The sequence below is a fragment of the Pristiophorus japonicus genome, unplaced genomic scaffold (genome assembly GCF_044704955.1).
Source record: "Pristiophorus japonicus isolate sPriJap1 unplaced genomic scaffold, sPriJap1.hap1 HAP1_SCAFFOLD_2454, whole genome shotgun sequence".
NCBI lineage: Eukaryota > Metazoa > Chordata > Chondrichthyes > Pristiophoridae > Pristiophorus > Pristiophorus japonicus.
Window position 1 is genome coordinate 251 of NW_027252182.1, and position 17250 is coordinate 17500.

Below are 17250 nucleotides of genomic sequence, written 5' to 3' on the forward strand. Positions count from 1 at the left end.
GGATAGAGTGAGTGTGGGAATGGAGAGAGAGAGGGGGGGATAGAGTGAGTGTGGGAATGGAGAGAGAGGGGGGGATAGAGTGAGTGTGGGAATGGAGAGAGAGGGGGGATAGAGAGAGTGTGGGAATAGAGAGAGAGGGGGGGATAGAGTGAGTATGGGAATGGAGAGAGAGGGGGGGATAGAGTGAGTGTGGGAATGGAGAGAGAGAGGGTGATAGAGAGAGTGTGGGAATGGAGAGAGAGAGGGGGATAGAAAGAGTGTGGGAATGGAGAGAGAGAGGTGGATAGAGAGAATGTGGAAATAGAGAGGGGGGATAGAGTGAGTGTGGGAATGGAGAGAGAGAGGGGGATAGAGAGAGTGTGGGAATGGAGAGAGAGAGGGGGATAGAGAGAGTGTGGAAATAGAGAGAGAGAGGGGGATAGAGTCAGTGTGGGAATGGAGAGAGAGAGGGAGATAGAGAGAGAGTGTGGAAATAGAGAGAGAGGGGGGGATAGAGAGAGTGTGGGAATGGAGAGAGAGAGGGGGATAGAGAGAGTGTGGGAATGGAGAGAGAGAGGGGGATAGAGAGAGTGTGGAAATAGAGAGAGAGAGGGGGATAGAGTGAGTGTGGAAATAGAGAGAGAGAGGGGGATAGGGAGAGTGTGGAAATTGAGAGAGAGAGGGGGATAGAGAGAGTGTGGGAATGGAGAGAGAGAGGGGGATAGAGAGAGTGTGGGAATGGAGAGAGAGGGGGATAGAGAGAGTGTGGGAATGGAGAGAAAGGGGGATAGGGAGAGTGTGGGAATGGAGAGAGAGGGGGAAAGGGAGAGTGTGGGAATGGAGAGAGAGAGGGGGACAGGGAGAGTGTGGGATTAGAGAGAGAGAGAGGGATAGAGTGAGTGTGGAAATAGAGAGAGAGAGGGGGATAGGGAGAGTGTGGAAATGGAGAGAGAGAGGGGGATAGAGAGAGTGTGGGAATGGAGAGAGAGGGGGATAGAGAGAGTGTGGGAATGGAGAGAAAGATGGGGGTGAGGATAGAGAGAGTGGGAATGGAGAAAGAGAGGGGGATAGAGAGAGTATGGGAATGGAGAGAGAGAGGGGTATAGAGAGAGTGTGGGAATGGAGAGAGAGAGGGATAGAGTGAGTGTGGGAATGGGGAGAGAGAGAGAGAGAGATGGAGTGAGTGTGGGAATGGGATAGAGAGAGAGAGGGGGTGAATGGGAGAGAGAGAGGGTGATAGAGTGAGTGTGGGAATGGAGAGAGAGAGAGGGATAGAGTGAGTGTGGAAATGGAGAGAGAGAGGGATAGAGTGAGTGTGGGAATGGAGAGAGAGAGGGGGATAGAGTGAGTGTGGGAATGGAGAGTGAGGGGGAGAAAGTGAGTGTGGGAATGGAGAGAGAGAGAGAGAGAGAGAGAGTGTGGGAATGGGATAGAGAGAGAGAAAGAAAGGGGGCTAGAGTGAGTGTGGGAATGGGATAGAGAGAGGGATAGAGTGAGTGTGGGAATGGAGACAGAGAGGAATAGAGTGTGTGCGATTGTGGCAGATAGTGAGGGAGAGAGGTGGGAGTAGAATAGTTTGTGATAGAGGAGCGGGGTGACGAGAGAGTGTGAGCGGAACCATGATAGTGAGTGAGATTTGGGGGTGTGGGGGGATGGAGAAAGACAGAGCGAGAGAGGGAGACTGGGGGAGGGCGAGGTTCCCAGTGGCAGAATATCAGCACAGAGGTAGGGGGTTAAATGCCTCCCCTTGAGTCAAGTCTGTGAGGTGAAGGAGTTGGCTGTACACTTGGAGCCTGTGATCCGGGGTGGGAGGAGGGGATGCGAGAGGGGGAGGGAGTGGAGAGGAGGGAGGAGGGGTTGCGGGAGGGGGGGGGAGTGGAGAGGAGGGGGAGGGGGGGATTGGAGATGAGGGGGAGGGGATGCGGGAGGCGAGGGGGGGGAGTGGAGAGGAGGGGGAGGGGAGGGAGTGGAGGGGAGGGGAGGGAGTGGAGAGGAGGGGGAGGGGAGGGAGTGGAGAGGAGGGGGAGGGGAGGGAGTGGAGAGGAGGGGGAGGGGATGCGGTGGGGGGAGTGGTGATGCGGGAGGGGGGAGTGGAGAGGAGGGAGGAGGGAGGAGGGGATGCGGGAGGGGGGGGAGTGGAGAGGAGGGGGAGGGGATGCGGTGGGGGGAGTGGTGATGAGGGGGAGGGGATGCGGGAGGGGGGGGAGGGATGGTGGAGGAGGAGGGGATGCGGGGGGGTGGAGTGGAGAGGAGTGGGAGGGGGGAGTGGAGAGGAGGGGGAGTGGACAGGAGGGGAGGGGGAGTGGAGAGGAGGGGGGGGGGATGTGGGGGGGGGAGTGGAGAGGAGGGGATGTGGGGGGGGGAGTGGAGAGGAGGGGGAGGGGATGTGGGGGGGGGAGTGGAGAGGAGGGGGAGGGGATGTGGGTGGGGGAGGGGGAGGGGGAGGGGAGGGGAGTGGAGAGGAGGGGGAGGGGGGGGGAGTGGAGAGGAGGGGGAGGGGATGTGGGGGGGGGAGAGGAGGGGGAGGGGATGTGGGGGGAGGGAGTGGAGAGGAGGGGGAGGGGGGAGTGGAGAGGAGGGGGAGGGGATGCGGGGAGGGGGAGGGGGAGGGGGGGGAGTGGAGAGGAGGGGGAGGGGAGAGGAGGGGGAGGGGGAGTGGAAGCAGACACACGGAGGGTCCCGGATGGTGGTTACTCTGACCCCTGATATCCAGCCCCATTAACCCGTCCCATTCCCTCCACTGCAGCACTGCCAGTAACTCGGGGCGGAGCACCCCGACTAGCTCCCCGGCACTACGCAAACGCCCCCAGCTCTACACCAAGGCCATGGACGGGGACAGTGCGGTGGAGAAGGGTTCAGACAGCTCCTCAGAAAGGCAGCCCTGTGGCAGCCAGTACAGCTACTCCACTCCTGGGCGTAACAGCAAGAATTCGCGGGTAAGGACACGGCATATTTACCCCGTGCTCTGGGCACTGGGCTGTCTAGGACTCTCAACACATCATCATTGGCAGCAAATACTCATCATCATCATAGGCAGCCCCTCGGAATCGAGGAAGACTTGCTTCCACTCTTAACACGAGTCCTGAGGTGGTTGAACAGCCGAATACGGGAACCACAGTCCCTGTCACAGGTGGGACAGATAGACGTTGAGGGAAGGGGAGGGTGGGACTGGTTTGCCGCACGCTCCTTCCGCTGCCTGCGCTTGGTTTCTGCACGCTCTCGGCGACGAGACTCGAGGTGCTCAGCGCCCTCCCGGATGCACTTCCTCCACTTAGGGCAGACTGGTCTTTGGGCCAGGGACTCCCAGGTGTCGGTGGGGATGTTGCACTTTATCAGGGAGGCTTTGAGGGTGGTCCCTTGTAACGTTTCCTCTGCCCACCTTTGGCTCGTTTGCCGTGAAGGAGTTCCGAGTAGAGCGCTTGCTTTGGAGTCTCGTGTCTGGGGCATGTGGACAATGTGGCCCTGCCCAGCGGAGCTGGTCGAGTGTGGTCAGTGCTTCGATGCTGGGGATGTTGGCCTGGTCGAGGACGCTAACGTTGGTGCGTCTGTCCTCCCGGGGGATTTGCAGGATCTTGGAGACATCGTTGGTGGTATTTCTCCAGCGACTTGAGGTGTTTACTGTATAGGCAGCAAATAATAACTGCCCAACAGCCCATGAGGAATACCAGCTCTGTAAGAATGTGCTGGGCACATCTCGGTAGATTCTCTCAGACTCTCTTAAATTCCTGGACCCTGAGGTTGGAGTGCAGGTCCACAGATCCCTGAAGGTAGCGGGCCAGGTCGATAAGGTGGTTAAGAAGGCATACGGAATACTTGCCTTTATGAGCCAATGCATGGAATACAGGAGCAGGGAGGTTATGCTTGAACTATATAAAACACTGGTTAGGCCACAGCTGGAGTACTGCATGCAGTTCTGGTCACCGCATTACAGGAAAGATGTGATCGCACTGGAGAGTTGCACTGGAGAGGGTACAGAGGAGATTTACCAGGATGTTGCACGAGAGAGGGTACAGAGGAGATTTACCAGGATGTTGCACGAGAGAGGGTACAGAGGAGATTTACCAGGATGTTGCACTGGAGAGGGTACAGAGGAGATTTACCAGGATGTCACACTGGAGAGGGTACAGAGGAGATTTACCAGGATGTTGCACTGGAGAGGGTGCAGAGGAGATTTACCAGGATGTTGCACTGGAGAGGGTACAGAGGAGATTTACCAGGATGTTGCACTGGAGAGGGTGCAGAGGAGATTTACCAGGATGTTGCACTGGAGAAGGTACAGAGGAGATTTACTAGGATGTTGCACTGGAGAGGGTGCAGAGGAGATTTACCAGGATGTTTCAGGACTGGAGAATTTTAGCGATGAGGAAAGATTGGATAGGCTGGGGTTGTTTACTTTGGAACAGAGGAGGCTGAGGGGAGACCTGATTGATGTGTATAAAATGATGAGGGGCCTGGATAGAGTGGATAGGACGGACCTGTTTCCCTTGGCAGAGGGGTCAACAACCAGGGGGCACAGATTGAGAGTAATTGGGGGGAGGTTTAGAGGGGGTTTGAGGGGAAATGTCTTCACCCAGAGGGTGGTGGGGGTCTAGGGGGGAACTCACTGCCTGAAAGGGTGGTAGAGGCAGAAACCCTCACCACATTTGGATGTACACTTGAAGTGCCGTAACCTGCAGGGCTACGGACCGAGAGCGGGAAAGTGGGATTCGGCTGGGTAGCTCTTGGTCGGCCGGCGCAATGCGGACACGATGGGCCGAATGGCCTCCTCCCGTGCTGTAAACTTCTCTGGTTCTTATTGTTTAGTCTTTGTCCTCTCTCATAGTAATCTTTACCGAGCGGAGGTAAAAGGCACCTTAAGAAATACTATGTATATCTAGGACACAAAGTAAGGTTCACCAGACTGATTCCCAGGATCAGAGGGCTGTCTTACGAGGAGAGATTGTGTAGAATGGGCCGATACTCTCTGGAATTTAGAAGAATGAGAGGGGATCTCATTGAAATGTATAAATTTATTACAGGACTTGACAGGGTAGATGCAGGGAGGGTGTTTCCCCCGGGCTGGGGAGTCTAGAACCAGGGGTCACAGTCTCAGGATAAGGGGTTTGCCATTTAGGATTGAGATGAGGAGGAATTTCTTCACTCAGAGGGTGGTGAATCTGTGGAATTCTCTGCCCCAGAGGGCCATGGAGGCTCAGTCATTGAGTATATTCAAGGCTGAGATCGATAGATTTTTGGGAACCAAGGGAATTGAGATCTGGGGACCGGGCGGGAAAGTGGAGTTGAGATCGATGATCAGCCATGATCGTATTGAATGGCAGAGCAGGCTCGAGGGGCCGAATGGCTGACTCCTGCTCCTATGTCTTACGTTCTTCTATAAATCAGCTTTTTAAAATTCATTCCTGGCAAGGCCGGCATTTATTGCACATCCCTAATTGCTCCTGGAGAAGGTGGTGTGAGCCGCCCAGCGAGGATGAAGGAACGACAGATATATTTCCAAGTCGGGATGGTGTGTGACATTCCCTACATTGCGTCCGTAACATTTGTGAGAAAGTTGTTCCCCGTGTTCGTGCTTTTAACTCGAATCGTTTGCCCTCTTCCCGCTATTAGTTCTGTAATCTGATCCTTTCCTCCTCTCCCTCCAGACACACAATAATTTACCGTTTTCTTTTTTTCTTCCAGAAATTGCAGAGCTGGTACAATGTGAGTATAAAGCCCAGTTTGGCTATTTTTACATCTGTGTTTTATGTTGGTTAGTGCTCCTGTTAGATTACAATGAGAGGGCCCTTGCTGGATTTGTGTGTCACGGTGGGATTAACGAATGAACACAAAAAACAGGAGCAGGAGTCGGCCATTCGGCCCCTCGAGCCTGCTCCGCCATTTAATACGATCATGGCTGATCCGATCATGGACTCAGCTCCACTTCCCTGCCCACTCCCCATAACCCTTCACTCCCTTATCGCTCAAAAATCTGTCTATCTCCGCCTTAAATATATTCAATGTCCCGGCCTCCACAGCTCTCTGGGGCAGAGAATTCAACAGATTTACAACCCTCTGAGAGAAGAAATTCCTCCTCATCTCAGTTTTAAATGGGCGGCCCCTTATTCTAAGACCATGCCCCCTAGTTCTAGTCTCCCCCATCAGTGGGAATATCCTCTCTGCATCCACCTTGTCGAGCCCCCCTCATAATCTTATACGTTTCAATAAGATCACCTCTCATTCTTCTAAACTCCAATGAGTAGAGGCCCAACCTGCTCAACCTTTATCGATAAATAAATAAGTGAAGTACTGAGGGAGTGCCGCACTGTCGGAGGGGCAGTACTGAGGGAGTGCCGCACTGTCGGAGGGGCAGTACTGAGGGAGTGCCGCACTGTCGGAGGGGCAGTACTGAGGGAGTGCCGCACTGTCGGAGGGGCAGTACTGAGGGAGCGCCGCACTGTCGGAGGGGCAGTACTGAGGGAGCGCCGCACTGTCGGAGGGGCAGTACTGAGGGAGCGCCGCACTGTCGGAGGGGCAGTACTGAGGGAGCGCCGCACTGTCGGAGGGGCAGTACTGAGGGAGCGCCGCACTGTCGGAGGGGCAGTACTGAGGGAGCGCCGCACTGTCGGAGGGGCAGTACTGAGGGAGTGCCGCACTGTCGGAGGGGCAGTACTGAGGGAGTGCCGCACTGTCGGAGGGGCAGTACTGAGGGAGCGCCGCACTGTCGGAGGGGCAGTACTGAGGGAGCACCGCACTGTCGGAGGGGCGGTACTGAGGGAGTGCCGCACTGTCGGAGGGGCGGTACTGAGGGAGTGCCGCACTGTCGTAGGGGCGGTACTGAGGGAGTGCCGCACTGTCGGAGGGGCAGTACTGAGGGAGTGCTGCACTGTCGGAGAGGCAGTACTGAGGGAGCACCGCACTGTCGGAGGGGCAGTACTGAGGGAGTGCCGCACTGTCGGAGGGGCAGTACTGAGGGAGTGCCGCACTGTCGGAGGGGCAGTACTGAGGGAGCCCCGCACTGTCGGAAGGGCAGTACTGAGGGAGCACCGCACTGTCGTAGGGGCAGTACTGAGGGAGCGCCGCACTGTCGGAGGTGCAGTACTGAGGGAGTGCCACACTGTCGAAGGGGCAGTACTGAGGGAGCGCCGCACTGTCGGAGGGGCAGTACTGAGGGAGTGCCGCACTGTCGGAGGGGCAGTACTGAGGGAGCGCCGCACTGTCGGAGGGGCAGTACTGAGGGAGCGCCGCACTGTCGGAGGGGCGGTACTGAGGGAGTGCCGCACTGTCGGAGGGGCAGTACTGAGGGAGTGCCGCACTGTCGGAGGGGCAGTACTGAGGGAGCCCCGCACTGTCGGAGGGGCAGTACTGAGGGAGAGCCGCACTGTCGGAGGGGCAGTACTTAGGGAGCGCCGCACTGTCGGAGGGGCAGTACTGAGGGAGCCCCGCACTGTCATAGGAGCAGTACTGAGGGAGCCCCGCACTGTCGGAGGGGCAGTACTGAGGGAGCCCCGCACTGTCGTAGGGGCAGTACTGAGGGAGCGCCGCACTGTCGGAGGTGCAGTACTGAGGGAGTGCCGCACTGTCGGAGGGGCGGTACTGAGGGAGCCCCGCACTGTCGTAGGGGCAGTACTGAGGGAGCGCCGCACTGTCGGAGGGGCAGTACTGAGGGAGCCCCGCACTGTCGGAGGGGCAGTACTGAGGGAGCCCCGCACTGTCGGAGGGGCAGTACTGAGGGAGCGCCGCACTGTCGGAGGGGCAGTACTGAGGGAGCGCCGCACTGTCGGAGGGGCTGTACTGAGGGAGTGCCGCACTGTCGGAGGGGCAGTACTGAGGGAGCCCCTCACTGTCGGAGGGGCAGTACTGAGGGAGCCCCGCACTGTCGGAGGGGCAGTACTGAGGGAGCCCCGCACTGTCGGAGGGGCAGTACTGAGGGAGCCCCGCACTGTCGGAGGGGCAGTACTGAGGGAGCCCCGCACTGTCGGAGGGGCAGTACTGAGGGAGCCCCGCACTGTCGGAGGGGCAGTACTGAGGGAGCCCCGCACTGTCGGAGGGGCAGTACTGAGGGAGCCCCGCACTGTCGGAGGGGCAGTACTGAGGGAGCCCCGCACTGTCGGAGGGGCAGTACTGAGGGAGCCCCGCACTGTCGGAGGGGCAGTACTGAGGGAGCCCCGCACTGTCGGAGGGGCAGTACTGAGGGAGCCCCGCACTGTCGGAGGGGCAGTACTGAGGGAGTGCCGCACTGTCGGAGGGGCAGTACTGAGGGAGCCCCGCACTGTCGGAGGTGCCCTCTCGGGTGCACGTAAAAGATCCCGGGGTCACTATTATGATGAAGGGAAGAGGGTTCTCGAGGTGTCCTGGCCAATATTTATCCCACAACCAACATCGCCAGAATAGATGGTGTGTGTTTGTGGGATCTTGCTGTGTGTAGACTGGCCCTTGAGCAGCGACACTGTTCCTGGAATGAATGCTGTGATGGAGTGCTCGTCACTCCAGTTATATCGGCGTTCCTTTTCACTGCCATCCTGGTTAAATTAGCCTTGCTGAGTCTGAGCCTTGGTTTGATTGGTTACATAATCCCTGAACTTTCCTGAAAACGGGAAGGATTGGAGGAGGTGCCTGCTTTGTGTAGGACCCAGGTTACAGTGCACTGTGACCCAGATCTTCCTCCTTACAGGTGCTGAGCCCCACATACAAACAACGCAACGAAGACTTCCACAAACTCTTCAAGAGGCTTCCCGACTCCGAGCGACTGATTGTGGGTGAGGCAGGGCGAGGGCAGGGTGGGCACAGGGTGGGGGCGGGGGCAGGGCGAGGGCAGGGTGGGGGCGGGGGCATGGGGAGGGCAGGGGTCAGGGTGGGGGCGGGGGCATGGGGGGGGGGGCAGGGTGGGGTCAGGGGTCAGGGTGGGGGCAGGGGTCAGGGTGGGGGCGGGGGCATGGGGAGGGCAGGGTCAGGGTGGGGTCTGAGGGCAGGGGTCAGGGTGGGGTCAGGGGTCAGGGTGGGGGCAGGGCAGGGGCGGTCGGGGGCAGGGTGATGACTATTGACCCGGGATTACAGACTGGTGTTGATGTAGTGGCACGAGTTAGTGTGGACTGTGGACCAGAGATGCAGGCTGGTGTGGATTGTAGCTGTGTGGGCACAGGCTGGCAGCAGGAGGTTTACGCGGCATGAGATCAGGAGTTTGATGTAGTCCTTACTACTCGGGGGATCAAGGGGTATGGCGAGAAAGCAGGAATGGGGTACTGAAGTTGCATGTTCAGCCATGAACTCATTGAATGGCAGTGCAGGCTCGAAGGGCCGAATGGCCTACTCCTGCACCTATTTTCTATGTTGCTATGTTTCTGGATCACGTCTATTAATTGTGTTCCTTCAATGTGGAGAGATGATGAAATAGTTTGATATTTTTCTGTGCACGGTGTCTCGTAAACTGATCAATGTTGAGCTGTATATCTATATAGCAATACGGTGGAGGAGGATTTCCTGGAGTGCATAAGGGATGGTTTTCTAGACCAATATGTCGAGGAACCAACTAGGGGGGAGGCCATCTTAGACTGGTTATGTAATGAGACGATAAATTAGCAATCTCGTTGTGCGAGGCCCCTTGGGGAAGAGTGACCATAATATGGTGGAATTCTACATTAGGATGGAGAAGGGATAATTCAGAGACCATGGTCCAGAACTTAAAGAAGGGTAACTTTGAAGGTATGAGGCGTGAATTGGCTGGGATAGATTGGCGAATGATACTTAAGGGGTTGACTGTGGATGGGACTTGGCAGACATTTAGAGACCGCATGGATGAACTACAACAATTATACATCCCTGTCTGGCGCAAAAATAAAAAAGGGAAGGTGGCTCAACCGTGTCTATCAAGGGAAATCAGGGATAGTATTAAAGCCAAGGAAGTGGCATACAAATTGGCCAGAAATAGCAGCGAACCCGGGGACTGGGAGAAATTTAGAACTCAGCAGAGGAGGGCAAAGGGTTTGATTAGGGTGGGGAAAATAGAGTACGAGAGGAAGCTTGCAGGGAACATTAAGACGGACTGCAAAAGTTTCTATAGATATGTAAAGAGAAAAAGGTTAGTAAAGACAAACGTAGGTCCCCTGCAGTCAGAATCAGGGAAAGTCATAACGGGGAACAAAGAAATGGCAGACCAATTGAACAAGTACTTTGGTTCGGTATTCACTAAGGAGGACACAAACAACCTTCCGGATATAAAAGGGGTCGGAAGGTCTAGTAAGGAGGAGGAACTGAGGGAAATCCTTATTAGTCTGGAAATTATGTTGGGGAAATTGATGGGATTGAAGGCCGATAAATCCCCAGGGCCAGATGGACTGCATCTCAGAGTACTTAAAGAGGTGGCCTTGGAAATAGCGGATGCATTGACAGTCATTTTCCAACATTCCATAGACTCTGGATCAGTTCCTATCGAGTGGAGGGTAGCCAATGTAACCCCACTTTTTAAAAAAGGAGGGAGAGAGAAAACAGGGAATTATAGACCGGTCAGCCTGACATCGGTAGTGGGTAAAATGATGGAATCAATTATTAAGGATGTCATAGCAGCGCATTTGGAAAGAGGTGACATGATTTGTGAAAGGGAAATCATGCTTGACAAATCTTCTGGAATTTTTTGAGGATGTTTCCAGTGGAGTGGACAAGGGAGAACCAGTTGATGTGGTATATTTGGACTTTCAGAAGGCTTTCGACAAGGTCCCACACAAGAGATTAATGTGCAAAGTTAAAGCACATGGGATTGGGGGTAGTGTGCTGACATGGATTGAGAACTGGTTGTCAGACAGGAAGCAAAGAGTAGGAGTAAATGGGGACTTTTCAGAATGGCAGGCAGTGACTAGTGGGGTACCGCAAGGTTCTGTGCTGGGGCCCCAGCTGTTTACATTGTACATTAATGATTTAGACGAGGGCTCCCCAACACTCCCCCAGGGCTCCCCGGTCTCCCTGGTCTCCCCGGTCTCCCCGGTACTGCTCCCTGGTCTCCCTGGTCTCCCCGGTACTGCTCCCTGGTCTCCCCGAGCTCCCCGGTCTCCCCGGTACTGCTCCCTGGTCTCCCTGGTCTCCCCGGTCTCCCCGGTACTGCTCCCTGGTCTCCCCGAGCTCCCTGGTCTCCCCGAGCTCCCTGGTCTCCCCGGTCTCCCCGGTACTGCTCCCTGGTCTCCCTGGTCTCCCCGGTCTCCCCGGTACTGCTCCCTGGTCTCCCCGAGCTTCCTGGTCTCCCCGGTGCTCACTGGTCTCCCCGAGCTCCCCGGTACTGCTCCCTGGTCTCCCCGAGCTCCCTGGTCTCCCCGAGCTCCCCGGTCTCCCCGGTACTGCTCCCTGGTCTCCCTGGTCTCCCCGGTCTCCCCGGTACTGCTCCCTGGTCTCCCCGAGCTCCCTGGTCTCCCCGGTACTGCTCCCTGCTCTCCCCGGGCTCCCTGGTCTCCCCGGTGCTCACTGGTCTCCCCGAGCTCCCCGGTACTGCTCCCTGGTCTCCACGGTACTGCTCCCCGGTGCTCACTGGTCTCCCCGGTCTCCCTGGTCTCCCCGGTACTGCTCCCTGGTCTCCCCGAGCTCCCTGGTCTCCCCGGTACTGCTCCCCGGTCTCCCTGGTCTCCCCGAGCTCCCTGATCTCCCCGATACTGCTTCCTGGTCTCCCCGAGCTCCCTGGTCTCCCCGAGCTCCCTGGTCTCCCCGGTACTGCTCCCTGGTCTTCCCGGTACTGCTCCCTGGTCTCCCCGGTGCTCACTGGTCTCCCCGAGCTCCCCGGTACTGCTCCCTGGTCTCCACGGTACTGCTCCCCGGTGCTCACTGGTCTCCCCGGTCTCCCCGGTACTGCTCCCTGGTCTCCCCGAGCTCCCTGGTCTCCCCGGTACTGCTCCCCGGTCTCCCTGGTCTCCCCGGTCTCCCTGGTCTCCCCGATCTCCCTGGTCTCCCCGATACTGCTCCCTGGTCTCCCCGAGCTCCCTGGTCTCCCCGAGCTCCCTGGTCTCCCCGATACTGCTCCCTGGTCTCCCCGGTCTCCCCGGTACTGCTCCCTGGTCTCCCCGGTACTGCTCCCCGGTGCTCACTGGTCTCCCCGAGCTCCCTGGTCTCCCCGGTACTGCTCCCTGGTCTCCCCGAGCTCCCCGGAACTGCTCTCTGGTCTCCCCGGTACTGCTCCCCGGTGCTCACTGGTCTCCCCGAGCTCCCCGGTGCTCACTGGTCTGATAGCTGCCGTGATGCGGACGGAAACTACCTTCCCTTGTCCTGTGCCTTGACTCGGTGTGAAACAGAGCGAGGGGTTCTGCTCTTTGATGTTTGCTGCCCTCCGCCCCTCACTGAATTCACCTCGGCCTGATGGGATTTAACTCCTGACTTCAAGGGTCTGTTCACTGCTCCCCTATAACCATGTCCCCAGTAACAGGACTCTTGTCCCCTATAACTATGTCCCCAGTTACAGAACTCTCCTCCCCTATAATCATGTCCCCAATAAGAGGAGTCTCCTCCCCTATAACCATGTCTCCAGTAACAGGACTCTTGTCCCCGAAAACCATGTCCCCAGTAACAGGACTCTCCTCCCTTATAACCATGTCCCCAGTAACAGGACTCTCCTCCCCTATAACCATGTCACTGGTAACAGGACTCTCCTCTCTTATAACCATGTCCCCAGTAACAGGACTCTCCTTCCTTATAACCATGTCCCCAGTAACAGGACTCTCCTCCCTTATAACCATGTCCCCAGTAACAGGACTCTCCTCCCCTATAACCATGTCCTCAGTAACAGGACTCTCCTCCCCTTATAACCATGTCCCCAGTAACAGGACTCTCCTCCCCTATAACCATGTCCCCAGTAACAGGACTCTCCTACCTTTCCAGACTATTCCTGCGCTCTACAGCGAGACATCCTTCTCCAGGGCCGGATCTACGTCTCGGAAAACTGGGTTTGTTTCTACAGCAACATCTTCCGTTGGGAGACGCTGGTGAGAGTCACCGATTGGTTCAAATCCCAACGGGACGTTTAACTCGAGCGGCGGCGAGATCACGGGATCGTATTGGGAGCTTGGGATTGGGGCTTAGATCGCGATTGAAAACTCCCTCTCGTTAATACCCGTGTGGTGTGCTGCTCTCCTTTATCAAATTTCCCCATTCAGCCCCTCGAGCTGTTACACAGGAACAGGAGGAGGCCCATTCAGCCCCTCGAGCCTGTTACACAGGAACAGGAGGAGGCCCATTCAGCCCCTCGAGCCTGTTACACAGGAACAGGAGGAGGCCCATTCAGCCCCTTGAGCCTGTTACACAGGAACAGGAGGAGGCCCATTCGGCCCCTCGAGCCTGTCACACAGGAACAGGAGGAGGCCCATTCAGCCCCTCGAGCCTGTCACACAGGAACAGGAGGAGGCCCATTCAGTCCCTCGAGCCTGTCACACAGGAACAGGAGGAGACCCATTCAGCCCCTTGAGCCTGTTACACAGGAACAGGAGGAGGCCCATTCAGCCCCTCGAGCCTGTTACACAGGAACAGGAGGAGGCCCATTCAGCCCCTTGAGCCTGTTACACAGGAACAGAAGGTGGCGCCATTCAGCCCCTCGAGCCTGTTACACAGGAACAGGAGGAGGCCCATTCAGACCCTCGAGCCTGTTACACAGGAACAGGAGGAGGCACATTCAGCCCCTCGAGCCTGTTACACAGGAACAGAAGGAGGCCCATTCAGCCCCTCGAGCCTGTTCTGCCAATTAGATTGCGGCTGATCTGTATCTTAACTCCATCTACCCGCCTTAGTTCCGTAACCCTTAATACCCTTACCCAACAAAACTTTATCCATCTCCGTCCTGAAATTGTCAATTGACCCCCGGCCTTGACCGCGTTTTGGGGAAGAGAGTTCCCGATTCCCACGGCCCTTGGTGTGAAGAAGTGCTCCCTGACATCGCTCCTGAATGGCCTGGCTCGAATTTGAAGGTGACACCCCCCCTTGTTCTGGACTGTCCCCACCAGAGGAAACAGTTTCTCGATCTCCCCGATCCAAACCTACAATCGTCTCAAACCCCTTGATCAGATTGTCCTTTTAACCTTCGACACTCGAGCGAGCACAAGGCCGGTCTGTGCGACCTGTCCTCGGGATTTAACCCTTTCAGCCCCCGGGGTACCATTCTGGAGAATCTGCGTCGCTCCCCCTCTACCCCCTGAGGCCGATGTACCCCTCCCGAGGGGTGGGGGGGTCCAGCCCGGAAAGTGGTTACTCCAGCTGTGTGTTTTTTTAATACATTTAGTCAAACACGATTTACTTTTAACAAATCCGTGCTGGCTTTCAATTAATAACCCATAGTTTGTTCAAGTTCCCATTAATTTTGTCCCGAATTATTGTCTCTAAAAGTCTCCCCATCACCGCTGTCAGTGCTGATCACAACAACTCGCTGCGTAAAAACATTCTCCCCATCTCCCCCTCTGGTTCCCTCGCCGATTATCGTCAATCTGTGTCCCTCTGGTTACCCACCCTCCTGCCCCCGGGAACACTTTCTCCTGATTTACTCCGTCACAACCCCTCGTGATTTTGAACGCCTCGATCAAATCTCCCCCTTAACCCTCTCTGATCCAAGGACAACAGCCCCGGCTTCTCCAGTCTCTCCCCGTCACTGAAGTTCCCCATCCCCGGGACCGTTCTGGTCAATCTCCTCCACACCCTATCCAGGGCCTTCGCATCCTCCCTAAAGTGCGGTGCCCAGAATTGGACACACTCCTCCAGCTGGGGCATATAAAGGGTTTTATAAAAGGTTTAGCAATGCCTTCCTTGCTTTGATACTGTTTTCCTCAGCCAAGGAGCCCCTTATGTTATTTAACAACCGTCTCCACGTGTCCTGCCCCTTCAGTTTGTGTACAAACACGCCGGCTCTCTCTTCCTGCACCCCTCTTTAACATTGTACCGTTTAGTTCACCTTGCCTCTCCTCATCCTTCCGAAATGTATCACCTCACAATTCTGTGTGTTAAACTTCACCTGCCGTGTGCCTGCCCACTCCACGTTGCTCTCCTTTACAGATTGCCCTTCAGTTCAAGGACGTCACGGGTATCACGAAGGAGAAGACGGCAAAACTCATTCCCAACGCTATTCAGATCTGCTCCGACACGGAACGGGTAAGTTATGGCTTTCAGGGTCGTGGGGGTGGGGGGGTGGTGGTGAGGGGGTGGGGGGGTGGTGGTGAGTGGGGGGGGTGTGGTGTGGGGTGGGGGGGGGGTGTGGTGTAGGGTGAGGGGGGGGTTGGTGAGGAGGGTGTGTGTGGTGAGGGGGGGGTGGGGTAGTGTAGGGGTGGGTGTGGTGTGGGGTGAGGGGGGGGTGTGGTGTAGGGTGAGGGGGGGGTGTGGTGAGGGGGGTGTGGTGTAGGGTGAGGGGGGGGTGTGGTGAGGGGGGTGTGGTGTAGGGTGAGGGGAGGTGTGGTGTAGGGTGAGGGGGGGTGTGGTGTAGGGTGAGGGGGGGTGTGGTGTAGGGTGAGGGGGGGTGTGGTGTAGGGTGAGGGGGGGGTGTGGTGTAGGGTGAGGGGGGGGGTGTGGTGTAGGGTGAGGGGGGGGTGTGGTGTAGGGTGAGGGGGGGGTGGTGTAGGGTGAGGGGGGGTGGTGTAGGGTGAGGGGGGGGTGTGGTGTAGGGTGAGGGGGGGGTGTGGTGTAGGGTGAGGGGGGGTGTGGTGTAGGGTGAGGGGGGGTGGTGTAGGGTGAGGGGGGGTGTGGTGAGGGTGGATGGTGTAGGGTGAGGGGGGGGTGGTGTAGGGTGAGGGGGGGGTGGTGTAGAGTGAGGGGGGGTGGTGTAGGGTGAGGGTGGATGGTGTAGGGTGAGGGGGGGTGGTGTAGGGTGAGGGGGGGGTGGTGTAGAGTGAGGGGGGAGTGGCGTGTAGGGTGAGGGGGGGATGGTATAGGGTGAGGGGGGGGTGGTGTAGGGTGAGGGGGGGGTGGTGTAGAGTGAGGGGGAGTGGCGTGCAGGGTGAGGGGGGGTGTGGTGAGGGAGGGTGGTGTAGGGTGGGGGGTGTGGTGTAGGGTGAGGGGGGTGTGGTGTAGGGTATGGGGGGGTGGTGTAGGGTGAGGAGGGGGGTGGTGTAGGGTGAGGGGGGTGTGTGGTGTACGGTGAGGGGGGGGTGGTGTAGGGTGAGGGGGGGGTTGTGGTGTAGGGTGAGGGGGGGTGGTGTAGAGTGAGGGGGGAGTGGCGTGTAGGGTGAGGGGGGGGTGTGGTGAGGGGGGGTGGTGTAGGGTGAGGGGGGGGTGTGGTGTAGGGTGTGAGGGGGTGGGTGTGGTGAGGGAGTGGGGTGTGGTGAGGGGGGTGTGTGGTGAGGGGGGTGTAGTGAGGGAGGGGTGGTGTAGGGTGAGGGGGGGGTGTGTTGTAGGGGGGGGGTGTTGTAGGGTGAGGGTGGGGTGTAGGGTGAGGGGGGAGTGGGGTGTAGGGTGAGTGGGGTGTAGGGTGAGGGGGGAGTGGGGTGTAGGGTGAGGGGGGGGTGGTGTAGGGTGAGTGGGGTGTAGGGTGAGGGGGGGGTGTGGTGAGGGGGGGTGGTGAAGGGTGAGGGGGAGTGGGGTGTAGGGTGAGGGGGGGTGTGTGGTGGGGGAGGGGTGGTGAGGGGGGGGGGTGAGCTGGGGATGGAGGGGGGATGCGTGTGACTCCAGTCTCACCCAGCGTCCACGGTTCCTGACACACACTCCTCTTTCACGCAGCACTTTTTCACGTCCCTTGGAGCTCGGGATCGGAGTTACCTGATGATCTTCCGACTGTGGCAGAACGCACTCATGGAAAAGGTCTGTAATCACCCCACTGTATGTACAGGAATCGATTCAAGGCCCTTGTTACCGTCGGGAATGTAAAGGGATTGATTTAAAGTGCTTGTTACTGTCGGGAAAGATCGCACCTGTTTTTGTCGGGGACATTCGATGGTGTTAAACATGCTCAGGATACCATCTGGGAGATCAAAACCAGCCAGGGTTCCTGCTCCTGATCACTGCCCAGTGACCCCTGGGTTAGAGAGGGGAAATCCACAAGGGTTCCTGCTCCTGATCACTGCCCAGTGACCTCTGGATTAGAGAGAGGGGAAATCAGCCAGGGTTCATGCTCTTGATCACTGCCCAGTGAGCTCTGGGTTAGAGAGAGTGGGGAAATCAGCCAGGGTTCATGCTCCTGATCCGCGCCCAGTGACCCCTGGGTTAGAGAGAGAGGGGAAATCAGCCAGGGTTCCTGCTCCTGATCACTGTCCAGTGACCCCTGGGTGAGAGAGAAGGGGAAATCAGCCAGGGTTCATGCTCCTGATCACTGCCCAGTGACCCCTGGGTTAGAGAGGGGAAATCCACCAGGGTTCATGC

The 17250-nt window shown here is 57.5% G+C and overlaps 1 protein-coding gene across 1 annotated transcript in view; it reads left to right on the plus strand.

Annotated features, from left to right (window-relative positions):
* Positions 1-1637: 1637 nt before the first annotated feature.
* Positions 1638-17250, plus strand: part of LOC139245898 (protein Aster-B-like) — a gene marked incomplete at both ends in the record, with an annotated part of 27351 nt that continues 11738 nt past the window's right edge. Inside the window, 7 exons of the mRNA XM_070871352.1 lie at positions 1638-1704; positions 2726-2915; positions 5659-5679; positions 8630-8714; positions 12805-12908; positions 14959-15054; positions 16612-16692. Of these exons, the coding sequence (XP_070727453.1) occupies positions 1638-1704; positions 2726-2915; positions 5659-5679; positions 8630-8714; positions 12805-12908; positions 14959-15054; positions 16612-16692 (644 nt within the window). The remainder of the gene's footprint in view (positions 1705-2725; positions 2916-5658; positions 5680-8629; positions 8715-12804; positions 12909-14958; positions 15055-16611; positions 16693-17250) is intronic.